Raw genomic sequence first — 12,930 nt, 5'->3', positions numbered from 1 at the left:
TTTAGTTAAGGGGTCAATTTTCAGCACAGGGTGAAATTTTTTATTCCACAGAAGAAAAGGGAACGACATGAAGACACCATGCAGACGAAGTGCCAACGTCACCGGTGTCTTTTAATGCTCAGTTATCAAATGGTCACTGTTTTGTTCAGTTCAGGAAGTCAAAAAAAAAAAAAAAAAAAAAGGAGAAACAATGAGGAGGAAAATATAATTTTAAAAGATTGCATGCACGCTGCCGGAAGAGGATGTGTTTCTACACAGATCTGTGCAAAGATTTTTGTACTGCCACATAATATTTTGCATTGTTTTGTGTGATTGACCCAAAAAGCCCCCCTGCCACGTCTTAAGGGAAATAATTTCTGGTGCTTTACATTGAATAAAAACACTCAAGTCTTGATGCAGGCAGCGACCAGGTAATGCTCTGGCATTGCTTTTGAGAGTATTTAGATCTAAATTAACATTCTGGTTGCAGATTCCTTCCAAGGAGCCATTCCTTTTTGCTTCTAAGGACACTGGCACTGGGCCCTGGTGAAGGAACCTGCTGCTTTCAGGCTGCAGGAGCAGGCTGGTGGAAGGAGCTCAGCAGTGCTGAGCTGTCCTGTCCAGGACGTGGTTCAGGTTCTTTTCCTCCTCTCTGAGTGAGGGCATGGGTGAATCTGGAATTAATTCACTGTCAGGAGGGCAGTGGACTTAGCAAATAAATATACAAGGATACAATGACAGAAAATAGGCAAGAAAAATCTTTTAACAAAAATGTTCTCCATAAGCAGTGATGAAGGAGCCTCAAAGTTCTCCGTTTTAGAACAAAGTTCTCCGTTTTAGAACACAGTTCTTTGTTTTAGAACAAAGTTCTCTGTTTTAGAAAGAGGGACAGAGTTCAGTGTCTCTCCTCATCTTTGTTTACCCATAAACCACAATTTCCAACCAGTCTCTTTCTCATACCCTAAAAATCTTCATGGGTGTGATCCACTGGAGACAACCCTCTTGGGCACCCTTTATGGGAACAACTCCTCTCACCCTAAAGCAAAGCTACCCCACAGCCTGGTGTCTCCCCTGCTCTGGACAGAGAACAGACCCCTGAACACATCTGCACTGCAGACACAGAGATTGCAGTCAGATCAACTCTGGCCTGACCCAAAGCAGCTCCCTCCTGCCCCGGACGAGCCCTTATCTGCGCTGCCCTGCTGTCAGGGAGTGGGAGGTTATCTCCAATCCAACACTGTTTAAAAGCTTTGAAATAAATGGTGTGGGTTTGCTAGACTGGAAAAACCAGGAGGGAACTCTTTTGGTTCCAAAGATCTTCCAACATCTGTCTTCTTCACGGGGTTTTCTGCCCAAATGAACCCATCAAAATTTTGTATTACAGACGCTGGGTGAGGCAGGTGAGGAATTCAAACTGTATTTGTTTCATGAAACAAAGTGTGGACTATGGAATATAGAAATTTCAAGAGGGGGAAAAAGGTTTTACATCTGGGATAGTTGGTTTTTGGGACATCCCAGAAACACTGAAGCTGAAGCTGAGGTATCTTAAAGGCATTATTGAATCCACCTGCAGCTGACAGCACCAACACATCCCTTAACACACAGGGATAGCAGAGTCAGCAGTCAGGAATGAGCGTGGATCTGATGCTGGTGATGTCTCAGAGGCTGAATCTCTTTGGGAGATCTGGATCTCACCAAGTTTTAAGTTTATCTATCTGATCTCAACCAAGCAGATTTTAGTGAATTAATAATTATAATAAATAAAATTAAAACAACTGCAACCCTAGATGCTTTACTGCTTATAATGGCTTTAAACTGAAAGAGGGCAGGTTTAAATTGGGGATTAGGAATAAATCCTTTCCTTTGAGGGTGGGGATCCCTGGCACAGGGTGCCCAGAGAAGCTGTGGATGCCCCTGGATCCCTGGAAGTCTCCAAGACCAGGTTGGGCAGGACTAGGAGCAACCTGGGATAGTGGAAGGTGTCCCTGCCCATCCAGGATGGTTTCTAATTTCCTTTCCCACCCAAACCATTCTGTGAGTCTATGATAGCTTGATGCGAATGAGAAGCAAAGGGGGAGGCAGATCTTCACCCAAAGGCCATCTAAACCTTTCTGGTACTCCTTTGTAACTTATATTCAGGTTGGTTTTCAAATCTAACTCCAGTGCCAATTCCCTGAGATCTCCATTTGCACAGTCAGTTTGCACCCTACACCCAGAACAACATTGAATTTTTCCTGGAAATTGACTCTGTACTCATTTTTCAGGACCCAGAGGAGTTTCCACACTGACTAGGAAGAAAGTGCTACAATAAACATCAGAAAGTTAAAGTCCTTTATTGAACTCTCAAGAAATATTCACTCTCAAGAGAGAGGAATACCTCTAGAAACACCATTTATCTGCCTTTTTCCCCCAAGGCATTATTTCCAACCTTCTGTACAGTAACTTGCTCCAATTTTTGCTAAAACAGAATTAATCAGAGCACAAACTGTGGCTTCAGTACCTCAGGGTCCACCTCCCCCAGCACCTCATTCCAGCGCATAAATTTTATTCAACCATGGAAACTGCCACCTATCACAGATAGGCAGCATTCGAATTTCAAAACTAACAACTCTTCTGTTTCCTTGCCGTTATGAAGAAGCAAACCACGGATCCAACCCATCACCTGGGCGTGAAGAAACCCTCGTGTAGAAATAAGGGCATAAATGTAAAGATACTGATACAGCTGCCTCTCACCAGCAAGGAAAATGAGCTGTATCAGCACCAGGCACTGTTACACAGCAGCTGCACCCGGCACTGGGAACGCACTAATGGGATTATTTTGGTTAACACACAGCCACAATCCTTACTGCAAATTTATGACATGAGAACATGGTGTAGGCCAGGCTTTCCCCAAAAAGCCCAGATGGTCAGCAACCTATCTAGGCTTGCTAACACCAGGTAAGGAGGTGAATATATATCCCTGGATGATGTTTTACAGTGGCACTGGGTTTTTTTCGAGGAAGAACAAGGCAGGACAGAGAAGGCTGTGAAGTCAGAGAAATCTGGGTTCAGCATCTCCCATCAGATGCTTCCAAACAATTGCAGGATACAGAGTGGATCCAGAAGGAGACCTCAAGGGGACGTTGACGACTTCACTGCTTCATCTGTAACCTTGATTTGGTGGTGGGAACCCAGCCTGTCCTCAGGAGCTTTATGCTGAAGGCAGTGACAAGGAATTTACGTCAGTGTTGTTTACATTAAAGCTAAATATCTGAAGCACGAGGTGACTGAGGTGAAACTCTGCCAGCCTGTAAACCTTGTCATTCTTCCTCGTCTCAAACTGCCCTGTTTCCTGTATTGGTGGGAATAGCAATGTGCTCATTCAGTCATTTCCTTTTGCTCTTCCCAATTAAAGTGCAGGTCACATCAGTCACAAGATGGGCTCTGTGCCGTTCCAGTCGATGACAGCTCCTTGCCACCTAGAAATGAAATAATTTTTACATCCATCAGTTCATCACTGGAAAGGCAAATCCACACCTCTGAACCACCCAAGGAACCTCAGAGAGATTGGGATGGACTTTTTTGGGTTAATCACATCCCAAAGGGAATGGAGCAGAAGGGAGGGAATTGTACCCCCTGACTCTTTAAGTACAGAGGTTGGAGGTCTCTGTCCTGACCCTTCCTCCAGCCTTTCTGGGCAACACCAAGTCCTCAGCAGCAGTTGATTCACAACAGACCTTCATGTTGGACAGAATAATCAGGGAATGTCCAAGATGGGTACAAGAATTAACCCTAAATAACCAAAATACTCACTCTCAGCTGTCAGTAGGCAATTTGCACCCTCCTGTTCAGCTCTGATTAGGAACTCTCTGACTGTGACCTCCTGTCCCTGGATCACTTCACTGGGCACCTGCCTTTGCTCCTGACCTTGGCTCCTCCAAGCACTCCCTGGCTCACTTTAATGGTGATGTTTTGCTTTTCCTCTGCTGAGGTTCTGCTTTTCTCGGCCCTTATTCCTCCTTCAGAACGACACTGAAGGTGTGCACTGAGAACAGCGTTCCCAGGTGGCTCTGGAACCTTCCACGTTCTTCATCCCTGGCTCTGCACTGGCTGCCCAGTTCAGGAATGTGCCTGAATGCAAAGGAGGCATCAATAGCCTGAATCTGACACAAAATGTATCTTCAAACCGTGGCAAAAGACAGAGATCTGACCCCAAACCTGGTGAAAGCAGGAGGATGCTCTCCAGTCACCTCCCTGAAGTGAGTCCACTCACCCCTCACAGCACGAATTCACCCTTGGCTGTGGTTTTCTCATCTGCAAGGTCATGGCCCATATTTCCTGGGAACTAAACTGTTGCAATGCCAGTGCTGAGCACTTATATCTGTTTTGAAAATCTGTCTCAGGGCAGTGAGACATTGGTGAGGGGGTGGAGGTGCCAGTGCCACATTCTTTCTGTCACCGAGGACAGGATGTGTCAGCAAGGGTATGGCAGCTCAGCCCTTGTGCTGAGCAAGTCAATTAGGTGTAAAACAAAACCAAAAGCTGAATTCTTGCAGCCTTCAGGGCAATGTCTCAAAGGAAGTGACCATCTGAGGGCTGTTGTGAAATTTTTCCTTCTGGTTTTTTTTTTTTGTTGTTTTTTTTTTTTTGTTGTTTTTTTTTTTTTTTTTTTTTTTTTTACTTTGCTGAGAAAATTTAAATTAAAAAAAAAAAAAAAACAAATGCAGCGAGATTGTCTCTATCCCAGGAATACTTAGCAGGAATCCAGAGCAGATATGCCCCTGCATCTTAAATTAAAAGCAGAATTTGTTTTTCATCTGGGGTTATTCAACCTAAGTCTGGCATTTGCCAGAGGTGAGAGCTGCCCTTGTCAGAGGTTCAGAATGTCACACTGAAACAACCAAACAGAAAAAAAACCCAGCTGCCACCTGCTGTCCCCATCGGATTTTTCAGGTAATGCCATCAAATCATCCCTTATCTTTGAGTGCAATCTTCCCGAGGTGCAATTTTTTATCTCACCAGGGTGATTCAAGCTTTGAGAGGGATCCACAGAGGCCAAATGAGCCTGCACTGTGCTCTGTGGAATTCCTCACATTGCTGACACCATTTCTGCTGCTGGTAAAGTTGCTGTTAATCACTGTGCAGCCAGAACTGGCCTTTGTTCAAACAGGCTTTCCACAAAGAGCTTAAACAGAACATAATTTCTGTAGCAAGGACTGAAGGTTACTTTCACAACATCTCGTGGGTTTATTTTCAAACCACTTTTTTAGACCAAAAAGCAGCCTTTGGCTGTTTGCTTCTGTGAGACAGCTCCAAATCTTTTTTTCCCCTCTCTTGCATCTGAATAATAAAAGGTGTCAAAGAGTGAGGAATGTTGCAGATGCTGAAAAAGTCTTTTATTTACAAACAGATACAAAACTTCCCGGACAATGCAGGTGATCACTTCCCCAAACTATCCCCTGCCACAGTGTAATTCAAAGTGAGGCATTTTCTGGCTGCTGATTCAATTATAATTTATCAGATCAGCGAAAGGAAAACTACATTTGACCCACCTGCCTCGAGTACAACCTCACCCAAGGGTCAGGCAGTTAACGGGAACTGAAGAGGAACAGGTCAGGCCCTGAACAATGCTCAGCCTGGAATAGCACTCAGTGAGCATCTCCTGTGCTGATAATTCGGTATTGTTTTGGAGCACATCAATAACTCAGGGTGAAATGCCCGGGCTCTGCTCTTCTCTCATCCACTAAACTCCCTTTGGGTGTTTCACTCCACAGCCAACAGGTGAACTCGTGGATCCCACAGCCCCACTGCCACAGAGGGTTAACAAAAAACACTGCTAAATTCAGGTTATAATAGCAGATCGGAGTTAGGTTCCCCTCAGGCAGAGCTAACAGATGTTATTTCCTCCAATGCTGAGGATCAGGACTGTGATATAAGAGTATTCCTCAGGGAAGGACAGGATAAGTTGTCTGCACGGCATCTCCCAAAACAACCCAGGGATGCACATTCCAGACATCCCTGGGCCAGAATCCGACCGCTGCCACAGATGTCTGGGGCTGAGAGCCACAAGAAAAGCACTTTTACTTGTCCTTTTTTGGGGGGCCTGCAGGCTACATGGATACCTGGTGGTGACTGGTCATTCCAGAGCCAGCTGAAGGGTTCCCTGCTTGAAACTCAGAACTGAACTCTTCTGGTGTTTCATACAACAGGGACTGAAAATGTGAGCCTCCTCCTCCTGCAGAAGCAAAATAACCCTTCTCTTCTGACAATAATAATAAAAAGAAATAATAATAATAATAATAATAATAATTATTATTATTATTATTATTAAACTAAATGCAACACCAGTCTATTACCAGTGCAGTTCTCCCTTCAGGAGAGGGTAAGGGAACAAACAGCAGGGCAGGTGTGAGGCACAGAACTCAGTGTGTCACAGGACGGTGGTGCTCAGGGTAAGCAATGGGCTTGTCATGGATTAAACCAGACCTGAGGCACGTGAATGGAAGGAAAACTCTCAATTAACAATAAAACCAATTAAGGATAGTTAACAGTCTCAGGTCTGATTGCTCCAGACTGTGGAATTCTCCACTCTGCCAGAGAAATTATCCTGCATATTTTGATGAGAGAGGTCTGATACGGAGCCTCATCATGAATTCTTCATCAAAACAAGTAACAGCTCTTTGCTTTATTAAAAATTAGTTTAGGAGAGTTTTCCACAGTTGTATGATAAGAAAAAAATTCTTCTTTTTCATCCCCTAAATTGCAAAATTTTTGGTTACTTGGGTTAGTTCTTACTTTTCCTTATATGGTGTTCCATAGTTGGAAGAAAAAGTTCTTAAAACAAAAAGGAAAAATTTAACATGAAAAACCTTTTGCAGCGAGGCCACTCCTAAATAAATACCCTCAAAGCAAAGGGAGAGCACTGAAAACAAGGAGCCAGACTGCCCAGGGTAAATCAGACAGTGCTGAGAATGCTACAAACAAAATACACTGACACTGGAATTCGCTGGTAATTTACCTCTCGAGCAGATTAAAGCAGGGAACTTAAAATAAACAAACAGCAGCACTACCAACACTGTGTAACTCTGACAAAATGCCAGGAATGGAAGATATTCCAAGAGTTTAAGTAGTTGCATGCATTATTCTCCCTGTGGGGCTTTCTGAGGTTATACATTATTTATTTAAGTTTGCAGTCATGCTTATGTGTCACTGGAAATGAAGTATCAATAAAATCTGTACGTGCAGGAAGGCTGGACTGATGTCACTGCTGTCACCTTGCAGGACGCCTCTTCTACCTTCCAGTGATCTTCTGATCAACACACGGGCAGCCACTGTCCTAATTTATTTATTTTCTGGTTTCTTGGGTGTTTTTTTGTTTGGTTTTTTTTTTTTTTTTTTGTGGTGGTGGTGGGGTTTTTTTGTTATTTTTTTTCTTTTTGTAGAGCAAATTATAGCAAGGACAGGAGGGAAACTGCAAGAGAAACCTGAAGCTGCCTGGCTTGCTGATTTAATGAATGTTATGGTCTCTGACAATGAGGCTTTCACTTCTCACTCCAGAGATATTCAGATAGTAACTACCAAAGCTATGCTGGAATTGATATAAGGCTGAATTTTTCTGCCCATTTAGATTTCTCCATTTTGCTTCTTTCATGTCTCACTAAGCTGAAAATATTCCCGTTAACTTCAGCGGGATTTGGATGAATTCCTTTCACAGACCTCAAAGTGGTCATGAAAATTCCAACAAGAAAGGAATTAGCCTTGTATGAGGGAAAATGAGCTAAGGCCTGTCAGGGATGACTGCACAAAACCTGGTGTTCTGTGGTCCTGACAAACTCTGTGCTGCCCACAGACAGCTGGAGAAAACTGAGACTGTTCAATGGGGCTTCATGCATTGAAAATGGCACCCAGGTCCCCCCTTTTGTCCTTCAGAAAATGGAATAAATTGTCTCCTTTTCTCATTATACCTCTCCAATCAAGCACTTTTGGGAATCTAATTTTTGATCTGTTGCAACCAAGCTGTGCTCTCAGACCGAAATTGGCTCAGCCAGTTCTTGGTGATGAAGTGAAGGTTCCTCTAAGATGGAACACCTTGGACAGTTCAACGTTAATTGCAGTAACACACAATTAAATGTGTAAAACATATTATCACAGACTGTCCCATTAAGCATTAATTTTTCAGCTGTACTTGCTGATTTTTTTTTTTTTTTTTTGGACATTCCAGCCTCACATATATTACTTGTATCAACAAGTGAATGCATCTGTATGAAAAACTGTGATTTCACTTACTTTGTCCTAATGCAGTGCTCAAGTGGAGGAGTGAGATCATTTTCCTTATTTTCAGGGCACACCTGAGTTGTATCTGCAGAGACAAAACAGACAACTGTTGGTGGCTGGGGAACTTTCTCTTCATACAGAACCCCACAGAAAAGATGTTTTGGGTCCAAGCACTGGCACAACCACCATGGATCACTGTGCCTGAGCCAGGTTAGACTGGTCATACAGAGATGGTTTCAAGGAAAACCACAGATCAGAAAATGAAATCATGTGCTGCAGGGCTGTCATGAGGCTTTTATTTTGCAACTGATGTTGTAATTACTGAGTAACTTTTGCTACTCAAACGCTAAGGACAGTGGTGGTGCTACACTCGAATAGGAAACCCCACGTCCAGTTTGAACTGGGGTAGTACAATTCCACCCTGGAAAAGAAGATTTTTCCTTTAGGGCTCAGCAAGCAATGCACAGACAGGAGGAGATGATGCTGTGGGGAATGTCAGGGAGCCTCCCCAGGCTGTGAGCATTCCCTGGGGATGGAGAGGCCATTGGCTCCGGGGAAAACAGAGAGGTCACTGTCCCACACACGGCATCTGTCAACAGTGAAAGTAGAGCTGAACTTCCCAGGGACAAAACATCCTGCCACCAGCTTGGATGTCAGTCTGCTCAGCTGTTTCCTGTTTTGGAGTCAAACATTTAAACTGCAGCAGAGCAGGTTTGATTTTTTTTTTCTTTCCTTCTTTCTTCTTTTCTGTCTGCTGCCCAGCCAATGGACTGGCTGCCAAGGCAGGGTGCAGAATTTGGGTCTGCTCAAGTGAGATTGGTGTAGACAGGACAGGAGGAGATTGTCCTGACCATTCACAGCCACCAGCCTCAGATCCATCTGGCTCTCTCCTGTCACAGAAAGGACCTGGCTCTCCTTTGTGTGCTGATCTGAGTGGGTACAAACACACGTAGAAAACTCTGGATGACGAAAAGGGCTGGAGTGGAGGGAAAGGGGCAATATTTTAAAGTAAATAAAGCACTGTTGGTTTTCCTCCAGATCCTCAGGAACTTAGAGGCACACAGGAATCTCTTAAGTTTAAAAAAGCCTTTTCTGTCATAATGTTGAATAGTTTGTAACATAGAATTTTAGAATAATAAAAGCTGAAACCTGTAAGGTCATCAATCTAACCATAAATCCAGCACCACCACGTTCAGTATTAAATCATGTCCCCAAGTGCCACAACAACAGGTTTTTTTGAGCACTTACAGGAATGGTGGCTCCACCACCTATTCCAGTGTTTGATAACCCCTCCTGTGAAGAAATTTTTCTCTAAACCTCTCCTGGTGCAACCAAAGCCACTGTTCTGACCATAGCCCTGGCAGCAGGACAGGCACACGGTGTGGCTGCCTCTCCCGCTCATGGCCAACTTTGATGAATTTTGTCACTTCTAGACTTGAATTCTACCAATCAAAAGGTTTAAAGTAAGTGTTTCCATACAAAGAAACAGGGAAAGAAGTATCACAAAGGTGTATCTAAGAGTAAAAAAAAAGGAATATATATATTGTACCCTTTAATTAGTGAGAAACTGAGCACCAGCACTGTTACAGCTCTTCCCTGCCTATCCAAAATTTATACCCCAATGGAAGCATTTTTATTATTTGATGTCATTATGTTGATATCATTAACCTGCTTTTATGAAGGAACTTTATGTTTCTTGTCTACATTTTGACGAATGGTTAAGTATGAGAAGCAGAGCAAATTCTCAATATAAAGCAGCAATTGCTGCAACCCCCAAAATGTAATTCTACTCTTCTGTCCTTTTTGCCTTTCTTGCCTGGCGCAATGTCTTCAATATTTCCTGAAATGTGACCTTGATGGTAATTTTACCTAATTATAACCAAGATTCCCATTTCAAGGAATTAAACTTTTGCTCAAATAAAGCCAACAGCTTGGCTGCCCAGGTGCAGGGAGATGTGGCTGGGGCAGCAGCCAGCTCCTCCTGCTGCACCTCCAGGTGGCACTGCCTAAACATCACCTCTTGTTGGGATTTCCACAAGGGGAAATACCAGCAATATTTAGCATTCTGATATTTCCATCTGCTTCTGCGTGCTGAGTTTAGATGTTCGGCCAGTGATATCTTTTTGAATGTAAAGTAATTACAGTTTTCTCCAGACCTAGCAAGGGATTACTGCACAGCCAGAGCCAGGCCAGCGTTTTTGTGGAATGATGAGAATACTTGCATTTTTACTGACTTTTGCAGAATTTCACAGATAACAAAGGATTTACTGGGACACATCCCTGGAAGGGGCTACGGCCACAACAAAGAGATATCTACAACTCCATGTGCATTTTGGCTTTGAGGAGAAACACAAAGAAATGCCATGACAGGTTGGACAGCAAAGGGAAAAATTTATACATGCTCTGGGCAATTTCTCATCCAGAGATCTTAGAGGGCTTGGCAGCTCTTGATTTTGGAAACATTCCTGGTGATGGGAAGACACATCAGGATACCTGTTTTGGACCAGATGTTATGTGGTACAACACAAAGAGAAAAAATGTCTCTCTAGTCCTGTGCTGAGCTGTATCATCCACGTCACTTTTATCTGGGAGGTGGGAACCAGCTGGCAACCAGAGTCCTGTGAAAATCGATCATTTTTGGAGCTAATATATCCTGTGACCCCTACAATAGGATGACAGGGATTTCCTTTAAAATAAGAGGAGAAATGACGGGCAGAAAGTTGACTGAAGTCACTACCAAATCTCGTGAGGTGCTCAAACCCCCAGCACTCCCAGCACAGAAACGACTTTGCCACACGGACTCACGCAGAACACACAACACCCATCCTGTGCAAAAACCTGGATGTCGGTGCAAATAAGGAATGGGGACAACTTATTTCTAAAGAGCAGACTACAGCAGAGTGGCTCCTTTTGATTGGGAAGGAATTTGGTTATCAAAGAACCACAGACAAGATTGTAAAAATGTACCAAGGGAAAGAAAACAAAAGGTGAGTAGGATATTATTAGCAAACAGGGATTTAGTGGTGGAGAATGTATTGAAGTAGGTGCTTTCTAAGGATCAGAATACTCATCCAAATGCCTTCCAGTTGAAGACATATTTACTGTAAAAGCAGCTGTGTAATTTGGCATGGTTTCCTGAAAGAAGGAGTGTAACAAGAGCTCTTGCGGGCTTGTGCTTCCAGGCAGGTAAGAGACTAAACTTTTTTAGCAGATTTCTGTCATCTTCTTTCCTTGGAAGCAAGGATTTCATGCTTCCTCACCCTCTCTGCTCATTTTCCTACAGGCATTCAGGGTGAGGAACTGGAGACCTGCGCTTTCTGCCTGTAGAAACGACGTGAGAGGATGTGAAGGAGAACGGGAGTAGTGAAATGTATTTTATAGTCCTGGGAGTATGAATAAGCCAGAGATCACAACCTGTTCCTTGGGAACCAGCACCACTGGAAGATTTGCCAGAGTGTATAAAGTGACACATGCTCACATTTAACCCTTTCAAGAGCTTATCCTCAAAACCTCCTGGCGAAACGTAATTAATCACCAGAACTAATTACGGAAATCGGGCAACAGCACATGAATTAGCGTTCACTGCCTGCAACCATCGCTGTTTGTATTATTGGATCCTCCTTTCTGCCCTCCCAGAGGTGAAATGCAGAGTCAGGGAGCTGCTCATACCCACTGTCAGCCGTATCTCCTCATCCTGGTTGGCCAAGCCATCGTAGTAGTAGAGATCAAACCTCCGTCCCGTTTTCCAGTCGCTGAGCAAATCCTTTTCCAAGCAGAAAAGCACGCTGAAGTGGCTTTCACTGCAGACCAGCCAAATGGGGTACTTGGGGGTCTTCAAGTAACAACCAACCTAGAAGAAAAATACAAAACAGCAGACCATTGCTGGGGTTGGGGGAGAAACAATTCATCGTGGAAAACATAACATTTGTAAGACCATTTACTTATTCTAGTCTACAAACACTAATGAAGGCTTATTAGAGACTGCTGATGAAGCAGACCAGTACAGCTCTGGTAAATCATGGAGCATAAAAGTATTAGGAGTTATGGCAGGTAATGAAATGCAGCTGTAGTTACAGCTAAAAGATGAGATCCCACAGGAGCTGAACCAAAAGGAATCACGTCCTCTGCAACAGCTGTAAAACCACACGAATACAACAGGGGATCAATGGGAAGCTGTGCTGTCATTCAACAGTGACTGGAAACCAGGTAAGAGACTCACAGGATCTCAAGTGCCCTGAGACATCCCTGCCTGGGCAGCTCAGCTGAGCCCAAAACCTTTCGTTGAGTAAAGAAAGTAATATATTCACTTTATCACCTTCTAGTTCACAGTCCAAACATGCATTTTCGGTAGATGAAAGCAGCAACAGAAGCGTTTGTTTTGCTTGGTTATTCTTAAAAATGAAATATGTTCATGTGAAAATAAAACTTTAACGAAATCCTTTTCTTACCTTTGTCCTTCTTTTGAAAGTATATCTATAAATAACCTCAATGTTCTCTAAGAAAGTACATTAAAACTTTTGTATTCATTCACAGATTTTTTAAATTAGAATACTCAAGAGATTTAATCTATAAGGGATGGAGGAAGGGGATAGCAGCAGCACTGCGGCTGGGTTTTGTGCCTTTGAGAAACTGCTTAGGGAAACTGAAATCTGAAATTAAACATTATGCTTTCAGTCATTTTGCTTTCAGGATTTTTTC

At 43.3% G+C, this 12,930-nt stretch overlaps 1 protein-coding gene across 2 annotated transcripts in view; it reads right to left on the bottom strand.

Annotated features, from left to right (window-relative positions):
• Positions 1-2,294: 2,294 nt before the first annotated feature.
• Positions 2,295-12,930, bottom strand: part of MINDY4 (MINDY lysine 48 deubiquitinase 4) — a 65,937-nt gene continuing 55,301 nt past the window's right edge. For both annotated transcript variants that reach the window (XM_040065474.2, XM_040065482.1), the window contains exons 16-18: positions 11,902-12,082; positions 8,245-8,317; positions 2,295-3,437 (exon numbers count right to left, since the gene is read on the bottom strand). In XM_040065474.2, coding sequence (XP_039921408.1) covers positions 3,389-3,437; positions 8,245-8,317; positions 11,902-12,082 — 303 coding nt within the window. In that variant the 3' untranslated portion in view covers positions 2,295-3,388. The remainder of the gene's footprint in view (positions 3,438-8,244; positions 8,318-11,901; positions 12,083-12,930) is intronic.

Source organism: Hirundo rustica, chromosome 1, assembly GCF_015227805.2.
Source record: "Hirundo rustica isolate bHirRus1 chromosome 1, bHirRus1.pri.v3, whole genome shotgun sequence".
Lineage (NCBI taxonomy): Eukaryota > Metazoa > Chordata > Aves > Passeriformes > Hirundinidae > Hirundo > Hirundo rustica.
Note: the sequence above shows the minus strand (reverse complement) of the source record. Positions and strands in the feature narration are given on the sequence as shown.